This window comes from Phoenix dactylifera, chromosome 2 (assembly GCF_009389715.1).
Source record: "Phoenix dactylifera cultivar Barhee BC4 chromosome 2, palm_55x_up_171113_PBpolish2nd_filt_p, whole genome shotgun sequence".
Classification (NCBI taxonomy): Eukaryota; Viridiplantae; Streptophyta; class Magnoliopsida; order Arecales; family Arecaceae; genus Phoenix; species Phoenix dactylifera.
The window spans coordinates 27,912,624-27,934,750 of record NC_052393.1 but is presented as its reverse complement, the minus strand read 5'-3'; the positions used below and the strand labels follow the sequence as shown (position 1 = coordinate 27,934,750).

The 22,127-nt window shown below is 37.8% G+C and overlaps 2 protein-coding genes across 4 annotated transcripts in view; one reads left to right on the top strand and one right to left on the bottom strand.

The window, feature by feature from the left end:
* The first annotated feature begins 338 nt into the window (after positions 1-338).
* Positions 339-10,309, top strand: LOC103708736 (O-fucosyltransferase 16-like). Of its 3 annotated transcripts, XM_039123850.1 has the most exons (11): positions 339-600; positions 679-732; positions 835-925; positions 1,157-1,233; positions 4,454-4,542; positions 4,661-4,847; positions 6,736-6,917; positions 8,095-8,197; positions 8,297-8,628; positions 8,710-9,327; positions 9,754-9,881. In XM_039123850.1, exons 1-10 carry the CDS (start codon positions 403-405, stop codon positions 9,158-9,160), a joined length of 1,764 nt encoding a protein of 587 aa, XP_038979778.1. In that variant the 5' UTR covers positions 339-402; the 3' UTR covers positions 9,161-9,327; positions 9,754-9,881. The 3 variants fall into 3 exon arrangements, with proteins under 3 accessions (XP_038979778.1, XP_038979776.1, XP_038979779.1); XM_039123848.1 differs by having other exon boundaries at positions 339-732; XM_039123851.1 differs by lacking the exon at positions 8,710-9,327 and having other exon boundaries at positions 339-732; positions 9,754-10,309.
* Positions 10,310-12,546: 2,237 nt separating this feature from the next.
* LOC103708710 overlaps positions 12,547-22,127 on the bottom strand; it is a 39,342-nt gene continuing 29,761 nt past the window's right edge. Inside the window, exons 8-11 of the mRNA XM_008793766.4 lie at positions 19,437-19,558; positions 14,509-14,548; positions 13,068-13,142; positions 12,547-12,913 (exon numbers count right to left, since the gene is read on the bottom strand). Coding sequence (XP_008791988.2) covers positions 12,748-12,913; positions 13,068-13,142; positions 14,509-14,548; positions 19,437-19,558 — 403 coding nt within the window. The 3' untranslated portion in view covers positions 12,547-12,747. The remainder of the gene's footprint in view (positions 12,914-13,067; positions 13,143-14,508; positions 14,549-19,436; positions 19,559-22,127) is intronic.

Genomic DNA, 22,127 nt, shown 5'->3' with positions numbered 1-22,127 from the left:
CTCCAACTAAAACTGGCCATCCCTCCCTCCATGATCCAGACCACTATTCCGACAACGCCCTTATCCAGGAGGACAAGAACTCATCTCAATCTTGTCTCGAGATTGGTGCACCGATCATGTGTCCATCCATTCCCTCCCCTATCTCAACCATCATCGTCACAATTTCCCCGCCACCTCGTTGCCACCTTTTAACCCCCAACCCAACGAATAAAACAACCACCAGACTGTACTTCCCCCCTGTATATTTTTCGCTCCCCGAGTCGCGGTTCCTTCGAGATCTCCTCTTTTCCAATGGAATCGTTGTCGCCGGAGAACGAGAGTTGGTCGTCGTCGTCGTCGTCGTCGTCGTGCTTATATTTGAACGAGAGAGTTTTCTAAATAACGAAAGGAAGAAAGGAAGACATGGGGCTGCAGCGGCGGCGCCACCCCGAGCGGTGGGTGATCCCGGCGGTGCCGCCGACCTACGTCCTCTCCACCGCCGCGCTCCTCCTCCTCGTCGTCTTCGCCTTCCTCTCACTCCTCGCCCCGCCCCTCCCCGACCACCCATCCTTCCCCCATCCTCTCTTCTGCCACCGCTGCTCCCACCTCCCCTCCCTCCTGGTATTCTCTCCATCCGTTCTCTCCCTTAATCTCTTTTCTTTGTTCGAGTTTCTCATTGCCATTTTCGGTTTGCTCAAGAATCCGGTGGAGCTGCAGAGGAATGTGGTTGCTGCGGATCCATTTCGTGTTCCGGTTCGTATTTTTGTTCATCATCTCGATTGATCTCAATGCGTCCATGGCTGACAGTTTGTTCAGCTGGGATTTTTATTTAAATTTTTATATACATATATATAGAGTGGAGGGGGGAGTCCGGTGAGTGATCTCTGGGGTTCGAAGCAGGCCAAATACTTCTACGGATGCAGCAATGCGAGCAGTGAGTTTGCGAGTATGTGTTAGCTTTTTATTTGGTTTGGTGTTGTTTTGCTGGAAAATTGTAATGGAATGCACAGATTACTTGGAAATTGATGATTTTGAGGTTTATGTTTTGTGTTGGTTGAATTTTTGGTTTTAAATCATACTATTGATTCATTTTTATCCTATTTGATTATACTTCTTTCTAAGCAAACTGGTATTTGTTTCGCGTCATTGTAGTTGGTTAATTTCTTCTATTTTACAGAAGAGGAAGCCATCACTCAACCCAATCGGTATTTGATGATCGCGACTAGTGGAGGATTAAACCAGCAGCGAACAGGGGTGAGATATTGTTCTGGTGTTAATACATTTCTATCAATTTTTTTTTTTTTTTTTTGTATTTTATGTGGGATAATTTTGATTCAATTGGAATTCCATGGGAACTTTTCACTGAAACTAGTCCGATCGGGACCATGAATTTGGTGATGTTTGACCAAACCAGCTATGGCTTTGAAGTTTCTATGGGAAAAGAATTTGACCTTGTTGAACGATCTATGATAAGTTCGTTGGAACTTGACCTTTGAATTACTGATTGTATTTGCAGTTTGATAATATAAATTATATCTCCACATCATTACACCATCCTTTTACTTAAAAAATTAAGATATTTCCATCTCTGTCCCAGATTGGATTACTGATGCTCTTAAAGGCAAAGAGGAAGACATTGATCAACATCACTGTTTTGATATGAGACAGATTTCTGGCAGTGTACTATAATCATGGGAAACATGTTTCTTGTAGTTGCTAGCTGCTTTCTTGCTTTTTTTACTCACTTCTTTTTGATGTTGCCCTCCTAGCAATCCTCGCAAGATCCTCCAATATGGAAGTGGCCACAATGTCTGCCTTGCCCATGAAGTTAAATTCAGTGATAGATTTGATTTTAATTGATCTTAATTCCTATTACTGACATGATCATTAAGTGCTCTGTATAATGTTACAAACCTTCTGCCTCAAATTACATTGTAACATTATATTAGGCTTTTTTATCACATCTTTTTCAGAAGCTCTGAATCTCTATCTTTTTCGACATCATGGAATCCTTTCGTGGCAGAGTCAACTTTTTAGTACATTCTTCTACTTCAATCCTCCCAGTTCTATGACAGATCATGTGCACTACTTCTATTTGCAGATGCTCCTGCTTATGCCTGCTTTTCCTTTTCTTTAGGAATCCATCTGAATGCATCACCAAATTACCTGATATTACTAAGTCATCATTGGAATCCTGTGTCATCTATACATGACTATATCATCATTGTTTGAAGAATTCTCAATTGGAGCAACATAGATCCTTCATTGGCAATCATTTCCTTAAAATTTGTTTGCTGTCCATTTCAGTCTATGGCAGTCTATTGCTACAATTACTCTGTTTAAAAGGTCTTTCATGCATTTTACCCCCAACCTCCCCCCCACCCCTCCAACAAAAAAAAGAAAAAAAGAAAAATCCTTTCATGCATAACTTGTTATATATTGTTTTTTATTTTATTCAGGATTATCTGCGGACGTGTTATGTATTTTTTTCATTTTAATCAGGATTGTCAAGTGAGCATGTTTAGCCTCACTTTGTTTCTTGTGAAACATGCTGGTTCAGATCCACAAGTCATTCTGTCTTTGAACTATAATGTGCCTTAACCTTGAGAACCATATCATGCTATTCTAAAAAGGTGAAGCAAGATAGATATTACTGCATGAGATAATTTGATAAATTCATAAATTTTTGTTACTTGTCTTGGAAGTTTTTACCTCATCTTTGCTTCAGGTTTACGGTGAGCATTTTTATGAAGTATTCAGTAGTTCAGTAGGTATTTCAGATTGGATGATCTAGTATTTCACTATTTGATCGCATTGACTATATTAATAGGTTCACAATCTGGCTTTTTTTTTAAGGTTAGGAGGAGCTAATCACTACCTTTACTATCCTTTACCCACCCTACCCTTGGGGTTGACTCCAACTGTAATTGAACCCTGTCCCCTTAAGTGGCAAGGGACGATTCCGTCCGAACATGAGCTCGATGGTAAACTCCATACTTGTTTTCAATTAAATAATTTGTATTTTTGTGTTTTGTAATGAATAAAAATGTACTGAAAATTATGTAATGAGGTCTACTTTGAGTAAAATTGAAATTACACTTATAAAATGTACCTATAAGCTAAAAGTAAACATTGAAAATATGGTTTTGGTTTCTCCGGTATAACGAGTTTCAACTTTCAATTTATTCATCTTCGGCATTTTTGGTGATTCAGATCCAATTTAGACAGTCTTGATATATATAAATAATTTAAACTAAAAATCAAATAACAAAAAAAAGAAGAATTTCTAATAAGTCAACAAAGTAATAAGAAGTCAATTTAAAGTTATGCATATTTTTTGAGACCTTTGGAGACAGTAAAAAAATATTTTTTAAAATATCTTTTTTTTTAACTCTTTCTCTAAATCTTTTGGAATGTACTGGTGCTCCCAAAAGCTTTTCAAATCTCATGGAACTACCTTGAATAACGATATGATTCTTCTAAAGAAAATATAAACAAAATTGGCATAAATAGCTCAAATAAAGTTGACCACATAAGTCAGTTTCACCTCAAACTTCCAAACTTGTGCCCGTTTTTGGAGCAGTTCTGACTGAAACTGAAATATTTTGTTTTTCAGTTTTGGGGTGTTAGGCCTAATGTTTTAAGATTTTCTGTCTTGTTCCAATTGGTAGTTACTTATTTACAGTTTCCATTAACATAAGTTTTTTTGAAATTTGAACTCATCATGGATGATATTTATGATCATTTTAAACTCTATCACTTATTTGTCTCACTTTATGTATAGTTTGCCTTTTAGGGTCCTCTTTGGAGAACTAGCTCTCCTTCATGAGTTAATGGTCATTGTTATTATTTGGAATGTGGTCAAAATGAGGTGAACAGCATTTTGTCTTATTCATACAGCAACACTCGTGGTGCAAATGTAGTTCGTATAGAAGTTTTTTTTTAGCATAATTTGTTTGAATGTGCAATCAATATAATGATCCATAATTCGTTGAAGGCAAACTTAATAATGCCATTTTTGGCAAATAATGGAAAAGAGTCACAAAATTTAGTCATTCTGGTTACCGGTAAGAAGGAATGTTTTGCTTCAAACCTTTTTCCTAAACATTTTTGGACACCATCAGCCTCATCCTTCTCATTTGAATGTGGTGCTCTGAGATAAATCAATTCACCATCGGTGATACTCTTGGATCCTTTCTCCATTGCCTTTTGTTTAACCCTGGTTCTCTTGGATCATCTATTCGCCCTGGGGATAGCCTCTAAGGTTGGGCACTAATCAGTCCTACCTTCTATGCTTTATGCCAGTGTAAAAATGGAGGACTGGCTAGAGTCCTAAATGGTTTTTATATTTCATATTAGCCATCACCAAAATACTCTGGTTTAGTTCTTGTTCTGCTCTTCCATTTGGTCAATATCCAAAACATAAGCATAAGATTACTGATGGAAAATTTGCTGCTACTTCTGGTTGTTTCAGATAACAGATGCTGTTGTTGCAGCGCGCATTTTGAATGCGACGCTTGTGGTTCCTAAGCTGGATCAGAAATCATTCTGGAAGGATGCTAGGTATGCTCCAAATACTGTTCATTCTAGCTTCTGAAACAAATGAAGCACTGATAAAACAAGTCATCAAACATGTACACTGAATACATTTTGTGCATTTGTTTATGATTCTATTGTGCAGTGATTTTGCTGAAATCTTCGATGTTGACTGGTTCATATCCTCTCTCTCAAAGGATGTTAAAATTATAAAACAGCTCCCCAAAAAGGGTGGAAAAGTAATTGGAACCCCTTACACAATGCGTGTTCCAAGGAAGTGTGCACCAACATGCTATGAAACTCGAGTCTTACCTGTTCTTTTGAAAAAGCATGTGAGTTTTTAGCTCTGTAGTATATAAATTCTGATTCTTGCTTTTAGTTTCTTTGATGTCAGTTTGTCATATCCGTTTCATTGCCTTCCTAATATTTTAGCTTTATTATGAGAAACAGATAAAAATGCAAGCTGTATGTGTGTATCTCTATAAAATATTAGGTTTTCTTTACTCATGTTCTGGATTAATGAAGTATCAGACCTGACAAATCTTTACTGTAAGTTGCATTGTCATAATGTTGGCTTTCTGTTTGGTAAATTTTATGAGATAGATCCGCAATAAGTTTGATGGATGCATCCCAGTATCCCAAGGGGATGCACTTATTTAAGGATGATACTAATAATTATTTTGTATTTCAAAATCTTGTGATTTGTTTCTCCAATGGTATTCAAATTTAATAGCAACATTTTTCTCCATGGCAAGCTTCTTCCAGATCAGCTAGCTGATGTCCTATCATGAGCATAATTGTTTTTTTTTTCTTGCAGAAAACATTCTATCATGAACATAAATGGAATAAGTTATTGTCATTTCTTGTGACTGGCATCTTTTATCCATAATATCTAGGCTCTCTATGAACATTACGATATTCTGGTCAATTAGTAGATAAGGTGGACCTTTTCTTGTATTGCTATATAGCCATGTGCAAATACACAGTTAGACTGAAAAGTTTGAGATTAATTGACAATCAAGTTGAGATCGCTGAAATAGAGTTTGGAAGATAAAAATCAATAATAGATAAGTGGGGGAGAGGTGGTTGATCAACGGCACATAATGTTTTAATATTTTCCCTATGATTCCAATAGAATATTTTTTGGAAAACTTATCTCAAAGAACTAGTGGCAATTTGGTTGAAATTTGAAAACTTGATATATCCATGGACTCAACTCATGCTTCGTCATATGAGTATGATACTATGGTCTACTTTAAATCTTATTTTACATAGGCTGAACCAACATCATAGATGATGCATGATATATTCTTGTTGGAAATTTTGTAGGATGAGCATATACTAGACCACATGGTCTGGCTATTTCTTTTACCGCTGTTGGATGCATACCCTCATCCCACTGGATGGGTTATGACCAGTCTTATATATTGTTTGCAAAGAGGCATGATTGTATGTTTTATGGGTAATTGGAATTTGAGCTGATCTCTGCAGTCGTATGGGGCATCTGAGTAATTGAGTGAAAATTTTGAGCAGCATATGAAGAAACAGTATACCAGAATATATTGAACTTATTTTGTATTAAGTTGTTACATTTGCCATATTATGTCAGTTTCAGAATAATTATGAGATTTAAAAGCTTTTTCAATTTAGAATTGCTGCTCAAACTGATTTTGGGTACGTGCTTAAATATGATCGAAGATTACTTGTTTGAAGTGATACTTCTTGAGACTTGTTTATATTTTTTAACTGTAGTTAAAGTTTACATGTATTGTGGGTGTTGTTAAGTTGAGACCCAGTCTTCATGCATTTTTCAAATTTTAGTAAATCACATTACTGCTCCATAAGGCTAAACGCCTAAACCTTGTAATATGGAATATGGCTATTGGTTAAGGCTGAGCGAGTGTTTTATGCTAAACTTCTAAAGGTGCAACTCTTTATTATTTCAAAGTCTTATTACAGAAAATAGGGTTTTCTCAGATACAATAATAGACATCAAGAATACAAATGTATGTGATTAATGTCCTTTTTTTTTCATGTTGCAATGCTATTGTAATTGAGGATTTACTTTGATGTTGTTCTCAATCCTTACTTAGATTTAGTCACTGCTGTATGGTTTCCCAATTTCTTCTGTCTAAATGTATCCTATGGTAAAGAAGTACCTGCTTATTTGGACCTATGCATGCATGCAAAACCAACATTTTTTCTCTCATGATGATGCAGATTGTTCAGCTAACGAAGTTCGACTACAGGCTTTCAAACAAGTTGGAGACTAATCTTCAAAAACTGAGATGTAGAGTTAATTATCATGCCCTTAGATTTACAGATCCTATACAGGAAATGGGCGATAGGCTGATTCGGAGAATGAAGGCAAGAAGCAAGCACTTTATTGCCCTTCACCTGAGGTAAGTTTTTGATGTGGTCACGAGTTGACCTAAGCTAGTAGTTCAACATAGATTTGTGGCATAGTTATTCAAATGATTTAGTTGCTCTGCACTTAGAAACAGAGATTGCTACACAATGATATTGGAGCCATTTCACAGGTTATGATCCTGTTTCCATTCCCTGCACCAAATATTACTTGTGAACAACATTTAATCCATCATTGCCTCATTCTCCTTTCATTCTCTATTTTGCTCTAGTCCCTTCGCCAGTCTTCTTAGGTATATATAGTTTTAGCATCAAAAGATCTAGAATCTGAAGATATATAGTTTGCTGAGTTCCACTTGTAAATGCTGGTATCTGAGCCATACTTTTACCTTTCCCTTGATATTGTGAAAAAAAGTTGACTGAGGCAAGTTGAATTTTTTGAGTCAACCATGTCATGTTTTTTCCAGCGTAAGATGAAAGGTTCTTTTGCACTTTCCTGACCGTCAACCTTTCCTTGCTCCTACCCTTGCTTGCAAACAGTGAATCTTCTGACTCTAAAATTTCCTATACCTTCAAACAAACTTCTTCGCATATCTTTCTTCCACCACTATATCGCTTGACTTTTCTTTTTCTTCCATTTATTCTTTTTCTCCTCTATTATGTTTCTCCATTTTGACAATTCTTTCAATTTTATATATTATACTATTAATAATCAAAAGAATCATCTGCTGTCAAGAAATTACAGTTTTGAAGAAAATTATGAGCCATACCCCACCTGATGTTCCTTTCCAGTATTTAGTTATTCACACAGAGAGCATCACATGCTCATTCCTTCTCATTCCCTTTACATTTAGGAGTCAACATTTGTGAAATTTTTGCTCTTGTGAAAAATTTTGTGAAATTGCTCTACAAAATCTATGACAAAGAGGTGATTGTATGATAAAATTTTTCTTCCCTATTTAAACTAAATGACAATATGCACATGTATTAAATTACTCAACTTTGTCAGAGAAATGAGAAACTAGTGTTACGTGTTGCGTTACTATTATCCATAAAATAGTGGAGCTACTTGTGGAAGAACCTTTTTTCTTCAGATACTTATTGGTCCATTACCATGATATGCAATCGGGTCCTCTAAAACTTCTATGCAGCCAAGGATTCAATAAAGATTATAGAATGTCATGTGATAAATGAAAATTTCTGTTGTGGCAGATTTGAACCTGATATGCTTGCCTTCTCTGGGTGCTATTATGGAGGAGGAGAAAAGGAAAGGACAGAATTGGGTGCCATACGCAAGAGGTGGAAAACCTTGCATGTAAGGCCAGCAGTACTCCTTTTGTTGGTGAAGGTGTTATTCAAGAATTATTACCTCTCTATCTGGATGAAACTAGTTGCTTTAATAATATGTCTGCAGACAAGCAACTCGGACAAGGAACGCAGGCATGGGAAATGCCCATTGACACCTGAGGAGGTAGGCCTTTTGCTGAGAGCACTGGGGTTTGGCAAAGATGTTCACATCTATGTGGCATCTGGTGAGGTCTATGGGGGAGAGGAGACATTGGCACCTCTGAAGGCAGTCTTTCCTAACTTTCACTCGAAAGAAACTTTAGCAAGCAAGGTGGAGTTGGCACCATTTGCAGCATTCTCATCTCGCATGGCTGCCCTTGACTTCATTGTATGCGACGGCAGCGATGTATTTGTAACAAACAACAACGGGAACATGGCTAGGATGTTGGCTGGTCGGAGGTAAGTCTCCATTTTCATTGTGCTTACATTGGATAATGAAGAACAACTCCATTCACCTGCTAGGATATGCTCAATCTGTAGGAGATATTTTGGACATAGGAGAACCATAAGACCAAATGCTAAGAAACTGTACTCTGTGTTTCTGAACCGAACCTGCATGGCCTGGGAAGCGTTTGCATCCAAGGTCCGCACTTGTCAAAAGGGATTCATGGGGGAGCCCAATGAGGTTAGACCTGGTAGAGGAGAATTTCATGAAAACCCTTCAACATGTATATGTGAAAATTCCAAGAAAGAATCAGCAACTACCTATCACATTCAGTCAAAGATTGGAATTGAAAATGGGAAGTCTAATTCAACTAGAAGTATTGGGGAACCGACAGACAATCCTTCTACTGATGAGGAGTCGGATTGGAGGGACTTTGATTATGGAGAAAATACACCTCTAGGGGGCTCACTGAATGGAACAGACCAGGAGTATAACCTCTTCATCAGATCTGAAGTTCCAGACTTGCAAGAAATGCTTTCAGACTAGAAAAGTCAGTTGGCTGTCAAACAGAGCATTGCATTTGACCCATTCTTTTATTATATTTCTTTAGTGTTTTGAAAGCTTTGCCTCATCAAGCAACTGATCTCTGCACCACTGCTCCATCGTTCAACATATTGCAGTGTCTTTTTTCATCAGAGAAAGGTAAATAGAAGGTAAAGCAGATAAGAATACGATACAGAACATGAAACTTTAAATTTCCATTTTTTCCTTTCGTTGTTTGGTTTTCATGTGTCAATGGTTATAGTCTTTATATTCCCATTAAATAGGACCAATCATGGGGGCTTTTTCTGCATGCCGAAGTGGCCATCCCTCTACTAGAAATAAGTCTTCTATATAGGCCCTCCTGGAGAACTATGAGATGCTCATAGTTTTATTTCATTGACAGGCTGTTTAATCCTTCTTTTATATCAGAAAGGTCTGTATGCCTGTTCCTAGTCCATGAAGACCAAATAATAGAAGCAGATTCTAATATCAAAGCTTGTGTTATTATTACTATTATTTTTTTGTTTTTTTTTTGTTCTTTCTTTCTTGTTTATATTTTTTTACTTACATGATGTTCTTTATGTTTTGCTTTATAGGGAAAGGCACCATAATACCACTGTATATAGAACTGTACGGTACTTCGTACACCTGATCTCAGAATCAAAGCAACATTTTAAATCCGCTTGGATACTGCAGAGCTTTGATGTGCATTGCTGAAACAATTTTTCTTTGTTTTGTTGGGAGGAAATCTGTCATTTGCTGGTGAATTCTGTTCTCCATGTTTTACTTTTTTTTTTCATATGTATTTGTCTGTAAATTTGATGCAGCACTGCAGTTAGGTTCGGTTACTTGCAGTTGTATACGAAGAACTTTGATTAAGTATTTATAAATTTTGGCAATTATCGATCTCTATGTGTGTTGCTAAAATTGTGTTTTTGTGCATGTTCTTCCTGACTTATGATTCATTTATTCAAAAATGAGTTGTCATGCCTCCAGTATCAAACACATGAGCTTAGGCCAGCATATGCTTGCGACTGTTACAGGAGCAGCCCAATGCATTTGGGGGCCTAAGGCGAACTCACTAAGAGAGGTCTTTTTTCTTTCTGTTTTGTCTTTGAGGCCTTTTCTACAATAGGCCGGCCTAAGGTGAACTCACTAAGGAGGGCCCTTTTTCTTTCTGTTTTGTCTTTGAGGCCTTCTTTGAGCCAAGGCCTTAGGCGACCGCCTCAGTCGCCTAAGGTTTGGGCCGACCCTGACTGTTGAATCAAGAATGTTTTCAATACTGCTGGAAGAAAAAAAATGTATGTACCTGTTTGCTGATTTACCTTGGTAAATGTATCTCGACAGGTATCAACTCTGGTATGTTGATGTAATCGAGTAGAAATTTGCTGTTCTACGAGGAGTGTGCATCGAGAGATGCTTTCTAAATATAGATTCTACATGTGTGTATATGTATGTAATGGTATGAGATGTCCTGATGTCAACTCTAGGCCAAGATACCTTTCTTATGACTGGGGTCAAGCTGCTGCAAACCAATATGGTTTCAGAAAATCTGTAAATTGCCTCCCTAACAAGAACAGAGACACCAACAAGTGATAACTTGAAGCAGAAAATTTTAGCAAAACTTGTGACAAGCAATCTAATAATGAAACAACAATTGATTAAAATTATAACTCCTAGGCTTTTATGTTTTAAATTTTTTTTAATATATTATGACTGTGAGAGATAAAGAGGTTCCTTTTATGGTATGGAAAAGGATAAACAAGCCTAAAGGCTACATAATATTCAAGTAGCAGAAGTTGCCATATTGATTGCCAAAATACGAAGTTGTTCATATGCAAAGTCTCTATCCCAAACCATATCCCCACCAATGATCGAGTCCACATCCATATCACAATCCCTAGAACAAGTGAAATTTAACATCTTCAAAATCTAAACTATTCTTCAAGTCATGCGTCCAAAGTGCTGCACAATGGATGGTGTCAAATTGATACATTCAAACATAAGAATTTTCCCATTTTTCAAAGCATGTAATCTGGCAATGTTCCCATGATTGGTTGCTTCTTCATTTTATCCATTTTGTTCCACCGTAAAATTAGAATGCAGATTTGAACCCTCAACCTCGTGAAAGATTAAAACCTACTCAACCATTGAGAAACAATTTAAATTTATTTTATTATCATGATCCATCATACGTACGAAAATATTTCAGGTAAGTTGCATACAAAGATTATATTTCCAGCAAGTTGTATATATTTCAATAATCAATTTTCCTTTTGTTTTGAGAGAAAGTAGATAAATATAATTTATTTAGAGTATTTTCAAAACTTTCCTATCTTAATAATTAAAACATCAATAAATTTTACATCTTTTACCATATATATTATTTTTATTAGAAACATAAATGATTAATAATTATTTATGTTTATGGTGCCATAAAGAGTAGTTCAAAATTTATAAAAATATTATCGATAATTAAATAAAATCGGTCTAATTTGTTGACCAGGCAAGTCAGTCTCTAAGTGGCATTTGATAAACATGGAGCAAAAAAAGATCGAAGCCGACCAGCTAGATTTCATTAAAAAAAGGATCCATCCTCAGCATTCTGCAACTACAAAACAAAATGATGGCACCGAAATTTTTCCATATTGCTACAACATTTTAAGGATAATAGAACCACCCCGAACTCTACCGGTGACGGACTATAATGGTTCCAACCTTCAATTTTTTTCTCTTTCCTTCTCCCTCTCTTCACCTCTCTCCATCCCACCCCCCCCCCCCCCCTGCCGGGTCTTTCCATCAATTCAGATCGGAATAACACAGCATGGATGTATACCGCACCATCAGCCCACGGCATGCATGCCGGTACTGGTACTGCGGACTTTGTTTTTACTATTTCATATTTCATACCATCGATCTCCAAGCTCTTGCTGGTCCATGGTTCCCACGCATGGCTCCTAGCCTAAGCAAAAACGTTCTCTTTGATCCCAGTAAAGATGTCGATGGAGTCTTAGCTTTTGGCTAGGAGCCAGAGTGGGACTTACGAACCATAATCTAATTTATTTTGCAAGACCATCTCTGGTAGGCCAAACATAACAGGTTCAACTTAACCGGTTGTGGAGGGAGAAAACCACTCAAGAGAGATTCTAATCCATGTCATGATTTCCAACAATCTAAGCTGCCATGAACCGAGCAGAACTCAGCCCTCATGACATGCATCAGATCAAAGCTCTAACACATGATTAATGCTAGGCATGCTCTTATCTGTTTGTGTATGATGCTTCCAGCATCATTGCATGTCTGATGTAATACCCTTTAGAAAAAATGGTTTCTCCATTGGATAATACACCAAACAGAGACACTCAACCACACCATGTTAACACTTGAGATCAAAGCAAGAAAAAAAATCATTAGAAATCTCCAACAGTTACATAGTATCAGAATGATGAAATGCCACCAAGGAGAATTTCAAGGAATAAATGAACTGATGAACTGAAGAATGAGTTTTTGGCATGTCTTTTTATACAAGAAGGGTATTTAGCACAAAACTGGAGTCCAATAAAAAATTGGGGCTACCTACAATAAACTCTTCACTGTGGAGGGGTGGGAGGTGTATCTGGTGGATCATCTGTTTCCGGTGGCGATGACCCAAAATAAAGACCAGTATACCCACCTGGTGACTTTTCCTGAGGTTGTATAGATAACAACTGTGTCGAATCGCCGACAACATCTGCCCATCCATAGTGAGGCTCAGCCCTTCAGAAGAAAGTATGTATTATAACATCAGTTTCATAAAACCAATGAAATTTAAAAACTACCACATGCAAAGCACACGATCATGAGTTGATAAAAACATCCGAAGTGACATAGCATGATTAAAGTTCCAACTATATGTAAAAGGTCATCTTACTCATAATAGGTTTCTTCGTCGACCACAATATCCCAGCTTTCTCCCGTTGTGCTGTTGCCATATTTATGTACTTTCCTGTAACATAAAAAGTTTTTTTGAGGAAACTCTAACATAAAAAGTTGCAGGTGTCAAGATATCCACTTGGCTTGAATAGCTCATTCAAGAATCATTCTATGCTGACAGAGAAAAGAGGGATCATGACAGGGAAATATCTAAATATATGTGTTGGAAAATGCTACAAGTAAAACAGAAAATACACAACCACACCGCTGATATGGAAGTCTTACACAAAAAAGTTTGCAGACTGTGCCACCTCAGGTACTAGCTGTCAGTGAGAACTCCAATGGGTGAGTTACATGATATCTATGTGCAACTTTTCCATGTGAAATTATTGTGCAACAGTAGCACTACTCATATTCATTCGATATGCTGTGTATCAGCAATAAGTATTTCTGCTGTTCTCAAGCTGGCACCTAAAATATGAAGACCTGCAGGGACTGCAGGTTTACCTTGCTAATTTCAGACAAAGTTTGACCCAACTTCTTCAAGCTTATCAAACTCTCGGAAGTAGGTTACCATGCAAACCTCCTCTTCAAGTCAATCTTCATAATGGACAACACATTGATTTTGATTGGTAGTGTGTATAATAATTAGAAAAATCTTGTTGAAACATATAAAATTAGATATACAATCTTTACCAAGAGAATGATGGAAAAGTGCTGTATATAAAATTTTTTGTAGTACTAGTTCCTGTGACATTTAATCATCATACATCCTCTATAATAAGCTGTTTTCAGCAAGGAGACATTTAAAATATTACTGCTTTTAAAGTAATGAGTTTTGATAGTTTTATAAAGTTATCCATAAATTTGTCAGATAAGCTAATGGTATTGTATGTTTTTTCATTCTCTAATGTTCTCTCTTTATTATTACGGGGCAAGATTTATGAAGCCAATTCCAAACAACCTGGGATGAGGCTTGAATATTTCAACCTTTTCTGGCTAAAATAGGTCCCTGCAGTAAGCAACTAGAAAGCAAGAAATATATTTAGCTTTACAACATCCAGATATATATAACTTTAAACCATCACTGCCAGAACGAATTTGATAATCACTTATATGAAATCAATCATAAGACTAAGCATGACAGTTCCGTATGTTGACATTAATTGGTAGATCATTATAAGTTTTGGACGCATAGTTCTGTCTATTAAAGTGGAGGTTCATTAAAAGCTTAAATCAAGTTATCTCTTGGCAGAATTGGATTTTGATGGTAGTTCAGCAAAGATATAAAAATCATCTGCATAATTAATTTGACCAAATTATTAATTCATATGAAGTATGGTTTCCAAGCTCTCATCAACAGACAAGACTAATATTTACACCCATAGATGATGCAAAACATAAAAAAAGTAAAATAATAAGGTATCTTGGGCATATACCCATTTCCAAAGTGTTCTTCACCCCAGGTTCTTGACCAACCTTGAAAAATAAGGAACAAAAAAGAATTAGTTCAAGAGGCATGGCAAGAAGATCAAAATACTGATCATACCAATGAAGTAAACAAAATAAAAGCTATTCAGTGGGTGGAAACATTTCGAAAAGTTCTTAATAGGGGCGCCACAAAAGGACCACAATATTCTAGTTTCAACTACTTTATAATGGCATTAGAACAAAAGAAAAGTTCAAGATGCATGGCTAGAAGATCAAGATACTGATCATTCAAATGAAGTAAACAAAATAAGAACTATTCAGTGGGTGGAAACAGCTTGAAATGTCAGTTCTTAACAGGCACCACAATATTCTGGTTTGAACTTCTTTATAATGGCATTATATATTCATATCTAATAATAAAACTTAACAATTGATTCTGTAATATATTGCATAATCACCTCTTTTAAGAGCAGCATATTTGCAAGATAAAAAAGAGTGATCCTTTATAGTGCGGGCTAATATGTCCATCAGGCATGTGGAAGATGTCCATTCAACTCTTGATTTAGAGGAATCAGGAGATAGTAGATGGATTCTCACATTTAGTTCATTCTCTTGAGTTGGTTTAGTTAGGTTTTTCTGTTGTGAAAGAGGGAGGGGTGAGCAGGGGTAAAGTGTTCCATTCTCATGCTCATGGGGATGTTGCCTGCGTCATATGTGTGTTTCTCATAGATAGAGGGTGGACCGATGATGAGGGGGAAAAAGTGATTCTTCTTAATAATATTAGGAAATACCTACATCTCATTCCTCCACCGTGGAATCAGGCATCTTGGTCAACAATGTACATCTTATGTCCTTTATCTTGTTTACTTGTACTCAGTTGCCTAACTATTAGTGAAATATGTCTTCACTTGGTCTGCCACTGGAAGAATCCAAGGGATGGATTAGAGTTCTGAAATCCATGACAAAGATATTTGTAGTTTGAGACCCATGAGCATCACAGAAGGTATATTAGAGCTTAGACTTCAGAAGAATCAGTCTTGATAGGGAAGTGTTAGGAACCCCCAATCAGTTGGATAAAGATAGTTCAAAGACATACAACATTGGCCGTTGGCAGAACTGTAAAGGACGTCATATGCAACAAGAACTACTACATTCCGCTGCAATAAAAACCCATGATCATCAAGAATGATTGATAATAATGAAATAAGGTTGGAATGAAAAGAATCAACACAGGAAAGCCTTGTTTCATGGACAATGCAAGGTATAATGTCATGATGAATTTTTAGTCCTTGGGATTGGAGTTCTACAAAAAGAAAAGTCCACAGATTATCGTCAAGCAAAATAGAAAGCAAGTATATGTTAAAACCAAGATTTGCCGTACCAGTCGGTACCATACCATAGTACTACCGAACCAATAAGTAGTCTCATACCATACCGACACTTGGTACGTCTTATCGTTTCATACCGTACGGCGTATCGACATTGTAATAGAATGGTACTTGTACAGGGTCTAGTACCGCGATAACGAACCTTGGTTGAAACTGTTTAAAAGTTCAACAAGATTTTGTATTAATTGCAAAATATTGACTTCAAGGCAAAGAAAGATTTGTATATTGCTTTCTACCTTGCTTCCTTCATATGAGCATATGCACACAAATATGTAAGAGGTGGAGTTGGATAGTCGACCTACAGGTAACCCAGCCACTATAGAGTGGCTTAGTCCAGATCACCAGGTTCCAAACATTTGTTCTGATGTAAATTGAAGAGAATTTTGAACTCAAAGATCTAGGAAGAAATGATCAAGATACAAGTCTAAATAAAAAGAAGAGCTATAGTGTTATTACCCTATAGAGTACACCAAAGTAGGCAAAGTATCTACTATATGGACCTCCAAGGTTCGTTGTCTCGGTATTAGACCCTGTACCGATACCATCCTATTACAATGTCAGTATGTCTAGTACAAGAGCTAAATCAGTATACTGAGTGTTGGTATGCACCCTAGTACTGCATACCAGTTTGGTACGATACAGTCATATGCACCGGTACCGATCAGTACGGCAAACCTTGGGACCAACAAACATTAGAGTTTCTTGAATATGATAATCATGATAAAGAACTAACCACAAAGATAATTTAGATGCTTTCTTAGTTTCTATACATATTAGCTCTTGTAAAGAGATACTTAAATTTTTATTAGTTGTTATTGTATTTATTCAGTAAAAGATTAAACTGATTCATATAAAGAAAAAAAAGAAGATATCGTTTGGTTGGGTGTTACTTCGAGCTACAGGATTACAGTTATAAGGGTAGTAATAAGCAAGATTTTGATAAATAATATATATTCTAAATGGGGTCAAACATCCTCCACTATGTAGAATAATCTTATATCACTTAGTTTTTTTGATTCCACAAGTAGCAGTTATACTGAAAGAGGTGCAGTTGTGAAAGCAATATGAAGCAAGTCATGGAGAAAATAAAGGAGAGGAACATGTATCAATTAATCAGAAATGAAAATTGAGCCTGATAATGCTATTTGGGATAATCAAATTGTAGAAATGCAGTCTTCCAAGGCCACATGTTGTACGAGAGGGTAAGGGGCTAGAATTTATTTGTTGAAGGTAGAGCTATTACTGGGTCGAGCTTAATCTAGCCCACCTCAAGCTCAACCTTGGCTTGTCATTTTGGTAATCAGCCCAGGCCCAACATAGACCCATATAATGTGATAAAAAAAGGCCCAGGTGTGGCATAGTTCAAAGGCAACAAGGTCTCCAGCCCCAAACCGCGCATTCGACCCACGGATCATGGACCCAACACCTAAACTATCACCATGTTAAGAAAATGGAGTAAAAAATATCAAACACACCTCCACCTCTCACCCAACACAAACCCCCCTCCACAGCTCACAGTTACCATGGCCTCCCCTTCACTGCTAGTTGCAGAAATGGCCTATCGTCTAGTACTTGTCGTTTATTGCTCCACCGCTTGCCACTCGTTGCTCATTCTGTCCACAAATCACTAATGCCACTCCTTCCATTCACTGCTCATCACCCTTGGGGGTGTTAATGCGGAGGACCATGGAGATGGAGGCTAGTCTCTAGTGGTACTGAAATTCACTTCAGACAACTTGGGGGATGCAGAGGTGATAAATGCCACCGCCTCCAGTTGGACTACAACGAGGTTGACCAAATTGGCATTGGCACTGCTGCCACTGAAGAGGTGGAAGTGGTCTTTAGTGAGGGTGCGGCAGCAGCAGGATAGGGTTGGGATTTGAATCTTGAGAAAGAGAAGAGAGGGGAGGTGCATATATACCAAAGAAATGAGGGATCAGGGTTAAGCAAAGGAGTTCTGGTTCACAGGTTGGGCTTGGATTTGCCCAGATGAAGCCTAGGGGCTCTGTAGGCCTAAAATTGAAAGACCAGGCCCAAAATATGGCCCATGACACTCAGCCTAACTTGGCCCCAAGTTGGCTCAGCCCATTGGGTCAGGGTTGGCCTAGGCCCATTATTAGCCAGAGTTGAAGGGAGCTTCAATAGAAGCTAGAGAAAAATAAGGACAATGAAACTAACAATTCACACTTATGCTTCACAGAATATATTAAGAGGATAAATTTATACAGAAGTGATGCAAAACCAATTAGGGATGGCCCGCAATATGGAATGACCTAGGTAAAGGATTAAAATCCCATTAACTAGATAACTTATCAACTCCTAGCTATACCATAATATTGCAGCATCTTTGTTCACACAATAGTGACGAGCAAAGTAACCATCCTTGACTAGAAATCCTAACAAAGAAATTGTCAATTAGAACAGAATGATAAACAGAGGTCTGGGTGGCATAAATGAGAAAGAATGAAGATTGAAAAAACCACAAAACACTGTTAATCACCCAAGCTGCAGCGAGAGGGGTTTGTGGGTGGTAATAGAGTTCTAAAGCCATAAAAGACCAACTTTACATGTTTATGAAATGTGAATGTTGCGATTTAACTCAAGTCTTCACCTATTAAAATTGTATTGGCAATATGGCAAGTTGAAGTCAAGAAGGTCCCATGGACAATTTGTATATCTATGCAACTGTTGTCAACCTAATGCAAACCCTCTGAGAATCGCACCAAATGTCTACCTCAAGTCTGTCTAGGCAAGAAAGGGGAACTGCCATGAAACATAAAAGGCTACTTGATGGGCATGGTGACTTCAATGATTGTAGTTTGAGCTCAAGCAACCAAGGAGCATCACTTTGAAACCTCCAAGACTTGGAAAGAATTTAGATGAACAAGAAAGAAGGAAAATGATAAATGAAAGAGGAAAAACAGGAAGATAAGAGAGGTTTTGGGTGTACAATGTTTATGTATTTAGTCTAGGAGGCTCTCTCTCTTAAAGTATGTACATGACTATGTATATATAGTTCCACATTTAAATTGACATATTTCCTTGTTTGTAAAAGTGTCTAGTGCAAGGTTCGCCATCTCGGAACTAGACCCTGTACTAGTGCCATCCAATTATAATGTCCGTACCTGTACGGCATGAGACGGTGAGGCATACTGAGTGTCAATATATTATGAGAATGCGTACTAGTTCAGTACTGCTATAGTATGGTACGTGTACAGTACCGATTAGTATGACAAACCTTGGTCTAGCATTCGAGTTGAGTGGTTATTAATTAGTCAATTGTTACTTTCCAATTCCAATGGCTTAATGATAAAAAGAAATGGGTCCCAAATAAATAGGAGAAGTCATTTCCAAACACTGTAGGAAATATCATAAAGTACCTGCTTAACTATGAATTTAGGAAATATAAAGTTCTATAATGACATGCTCATTAAAACATGACTTTACTCATTTAATGTCAGAATTGTGTTCACAGCAGATACCCTGCATAGTTGAATGGGAAGATCAAAGGTCTATATGACCAAATAATAATAAAGGACCAAACATACATTCACCGGTAGGAGATACATGCCATGTCTCCCCTTGTCGTGAACCTATTCCAGCAAAAAACCTCTCCTCCCATTTGTCTCCCCATTTGGTACCTAACTCAGTTTCTGCCCATTTATCGGTCCTGTGGAAAAAAGAGAAATACTAAGCTGCAGATCTTAAAATAAAATTTAGATCCATAGAACATCTAGGAAGATAATCTCCTGACACGTAATTTATCAAGTCAGAATATCTCATGAGAAATATAAAAGATATTACCATTTATCCACCAAAAAAAATCTCATTATTTAAGGTCACAAAAATAGAACTTTCCAGTTTACACAGACACAAGATACAATCATTGAAATATTTGAATTACAATCTGCAGATCCTCCTCAAGAGAATCTCCTCAAAATGTAACAAAATGTGAAGATGTACCAATATTCTCATGAATTTGCGGAGCATAATAACAATATGAGTAGAAAGGATATTGGGTTGGCTGTGTCACCTGATCATAACCTTTGTTTCTACACATACTACCTGAACTTGCTAATGGAATATTAAATAAGGACTGTAGACTTCTAATTCTTATTTCCCTAGCACCTGTATAGTTTTTTAACTTCAGCCTAATATTTTTTTGCATTTATCAGAAAAAAACAATAAGCAAGAGGAGAAGAATATATACACATGTATGTCTATATATACATACAAAGATATAATATATAATGATATATGGACATAGTATTTGAGTATAAACATATACATATATTACATATATATAAAAATACTTAGGTACATGCACATACATATATGTATGTATATATACACAAACATATACTAACAAATATATAAAGTACCAATATCTCTTCCATGTGAAAACCTTCACTCTTCACCCAAACAACACGAACTTTCTGCTTATTTATACCCAAAATACACCATTAGGTTACCAATAATACACAAGGATTCGGTCTATGTATGTCAAAAATACATTTAAGTTTTAGCTTGTTATGCTCAATATATACCCTTAAGACTTGTATGTAGGGGTGGCAAAATATGACCCGACCCGCCAACCCGACCCGTGTTCGACCCGCCATAAACAGGTTTGGGTTTGGCTTAAACAGGTTCGGGTCGTAAACAGGTTGACCCGTTTAACCTGTTTATTAATTGGGTCGGATACAGATTTTAAATTCCTGACCCGTTTAACCCGTATAACCTGTTTAATTGTTGGGCTGATAAATAAGGGCCAGCCCAACTCCCTGTCTCGGCCCGTTTTCACCGCCTCGGCCCAACTCCCCGCTTCGGCCTGCATTCACCGCGAGGTCCACGGTCCACCGTCTGCTTTCAGCCTTTCACCGCGAGGTTGATTGGATCGTAAAGGCGTCGCTAAGGCCGTAAGGCGTTGCTTCTCCTTAGGTTTAGCCATTTAGGGTTTGTCTTTGTGAGCGCCGCCCGAGCTCTATTCCCTCAGTCCCTCTCCCCTCTCCTAGTCTCCTCTCCTCCGGACCTCCGCCTCCGCCCTCTCCTCCCCCTTGCCGACTCCTTCCGCCTCCCCGTCGACGGCGACCGCGGCGGCTCGACGGGTTCCTGGGACGTCGCTTCCGCCTTCTTGGGGCTTTTCGTCGTCTCGCGACTTGCCGGCGGACGGTGACTGCTTTGTCTTCTCCACGACGACGGCCTCCGCCTCCCGTTCTATCCGTGCGTTCTCTCCCCTTCTCCGCTAGTAGTATAGTCATGCTATCTTTGATTTCCTTCCGCCATCTCTTTCTGTCTCTCTTTCTTTGTCTTGAGGATCTTGGATCTCAAAGCGGCGGAGGACGTGAGCGTGCTCTATCTTTTCCTCAAAGCGGCGACTACTGCGGAGCAGCAGGTATGCCGGTGGAGGGAAATGGTTTGGTTTTTACTTCTTATGGTTTGATTCATGGCGAAAGCTAGGGCTTCCAGATTTTTCCCCCCATCCGAATCGAAGCCGTCGATGATTTTCGGAGAGAAAAATTTAGGGATGGCGCCTAGAATCCTAGATCAGAGATTTTGAGGGCTCCCGTTTCCATTTTCTTTTATTTTTTTCAATAAGAAAATTGTAATCAGTTAATTTCTCTCCTCCCCTTGTTCCTCTCCGTGTTTTCTTTTTTTTAATTTTTGGTTAATTTTTTTTTAAAAAAAAATTTGCTCGACTGTGTTAATATTGGTGGATTTATCGTAAATTATGTTGGCACTGTTAATGGCTTATACGCTAACTATCTAATTTAAGTCCAATAGTTAAACGGGTCAGGTTGGGTTAAACGAGTCGGGTTGGGTTAAACGGGTTACCTGTTTATTAAACGGGTTAAACGGGTCGGGTTAAACGAGTCGGGTTACCCATTTAATAAACAGGTCAGGTTCAGGTTGGAATTTTCTGACCTGTTTAATAAACAGGTCGGGTTCAGGTTTATGATTTTTTGACCCGACTTACATCTGACCCGACCCGTTTATGTCCGACCCGACCCGATTGCCACCCCTACTTGTATGCTTGAAAGGCATCCCAATGCGTAAGATTCCCACCACTGGAGGGACTGAGGGTCAAATGTATGCAGCTTTACTCCTGCTATGTGAAGAGGCTAGTTCCACGTTTCAAACCTGTGACACCCAAGTTGCAATGGAGCTGACTCAATGTTGCACCAAGGTCGTTCTACTCCTATGTCCGAAGAGACCTAGCAATTGCTAACTTCTAAAAATGA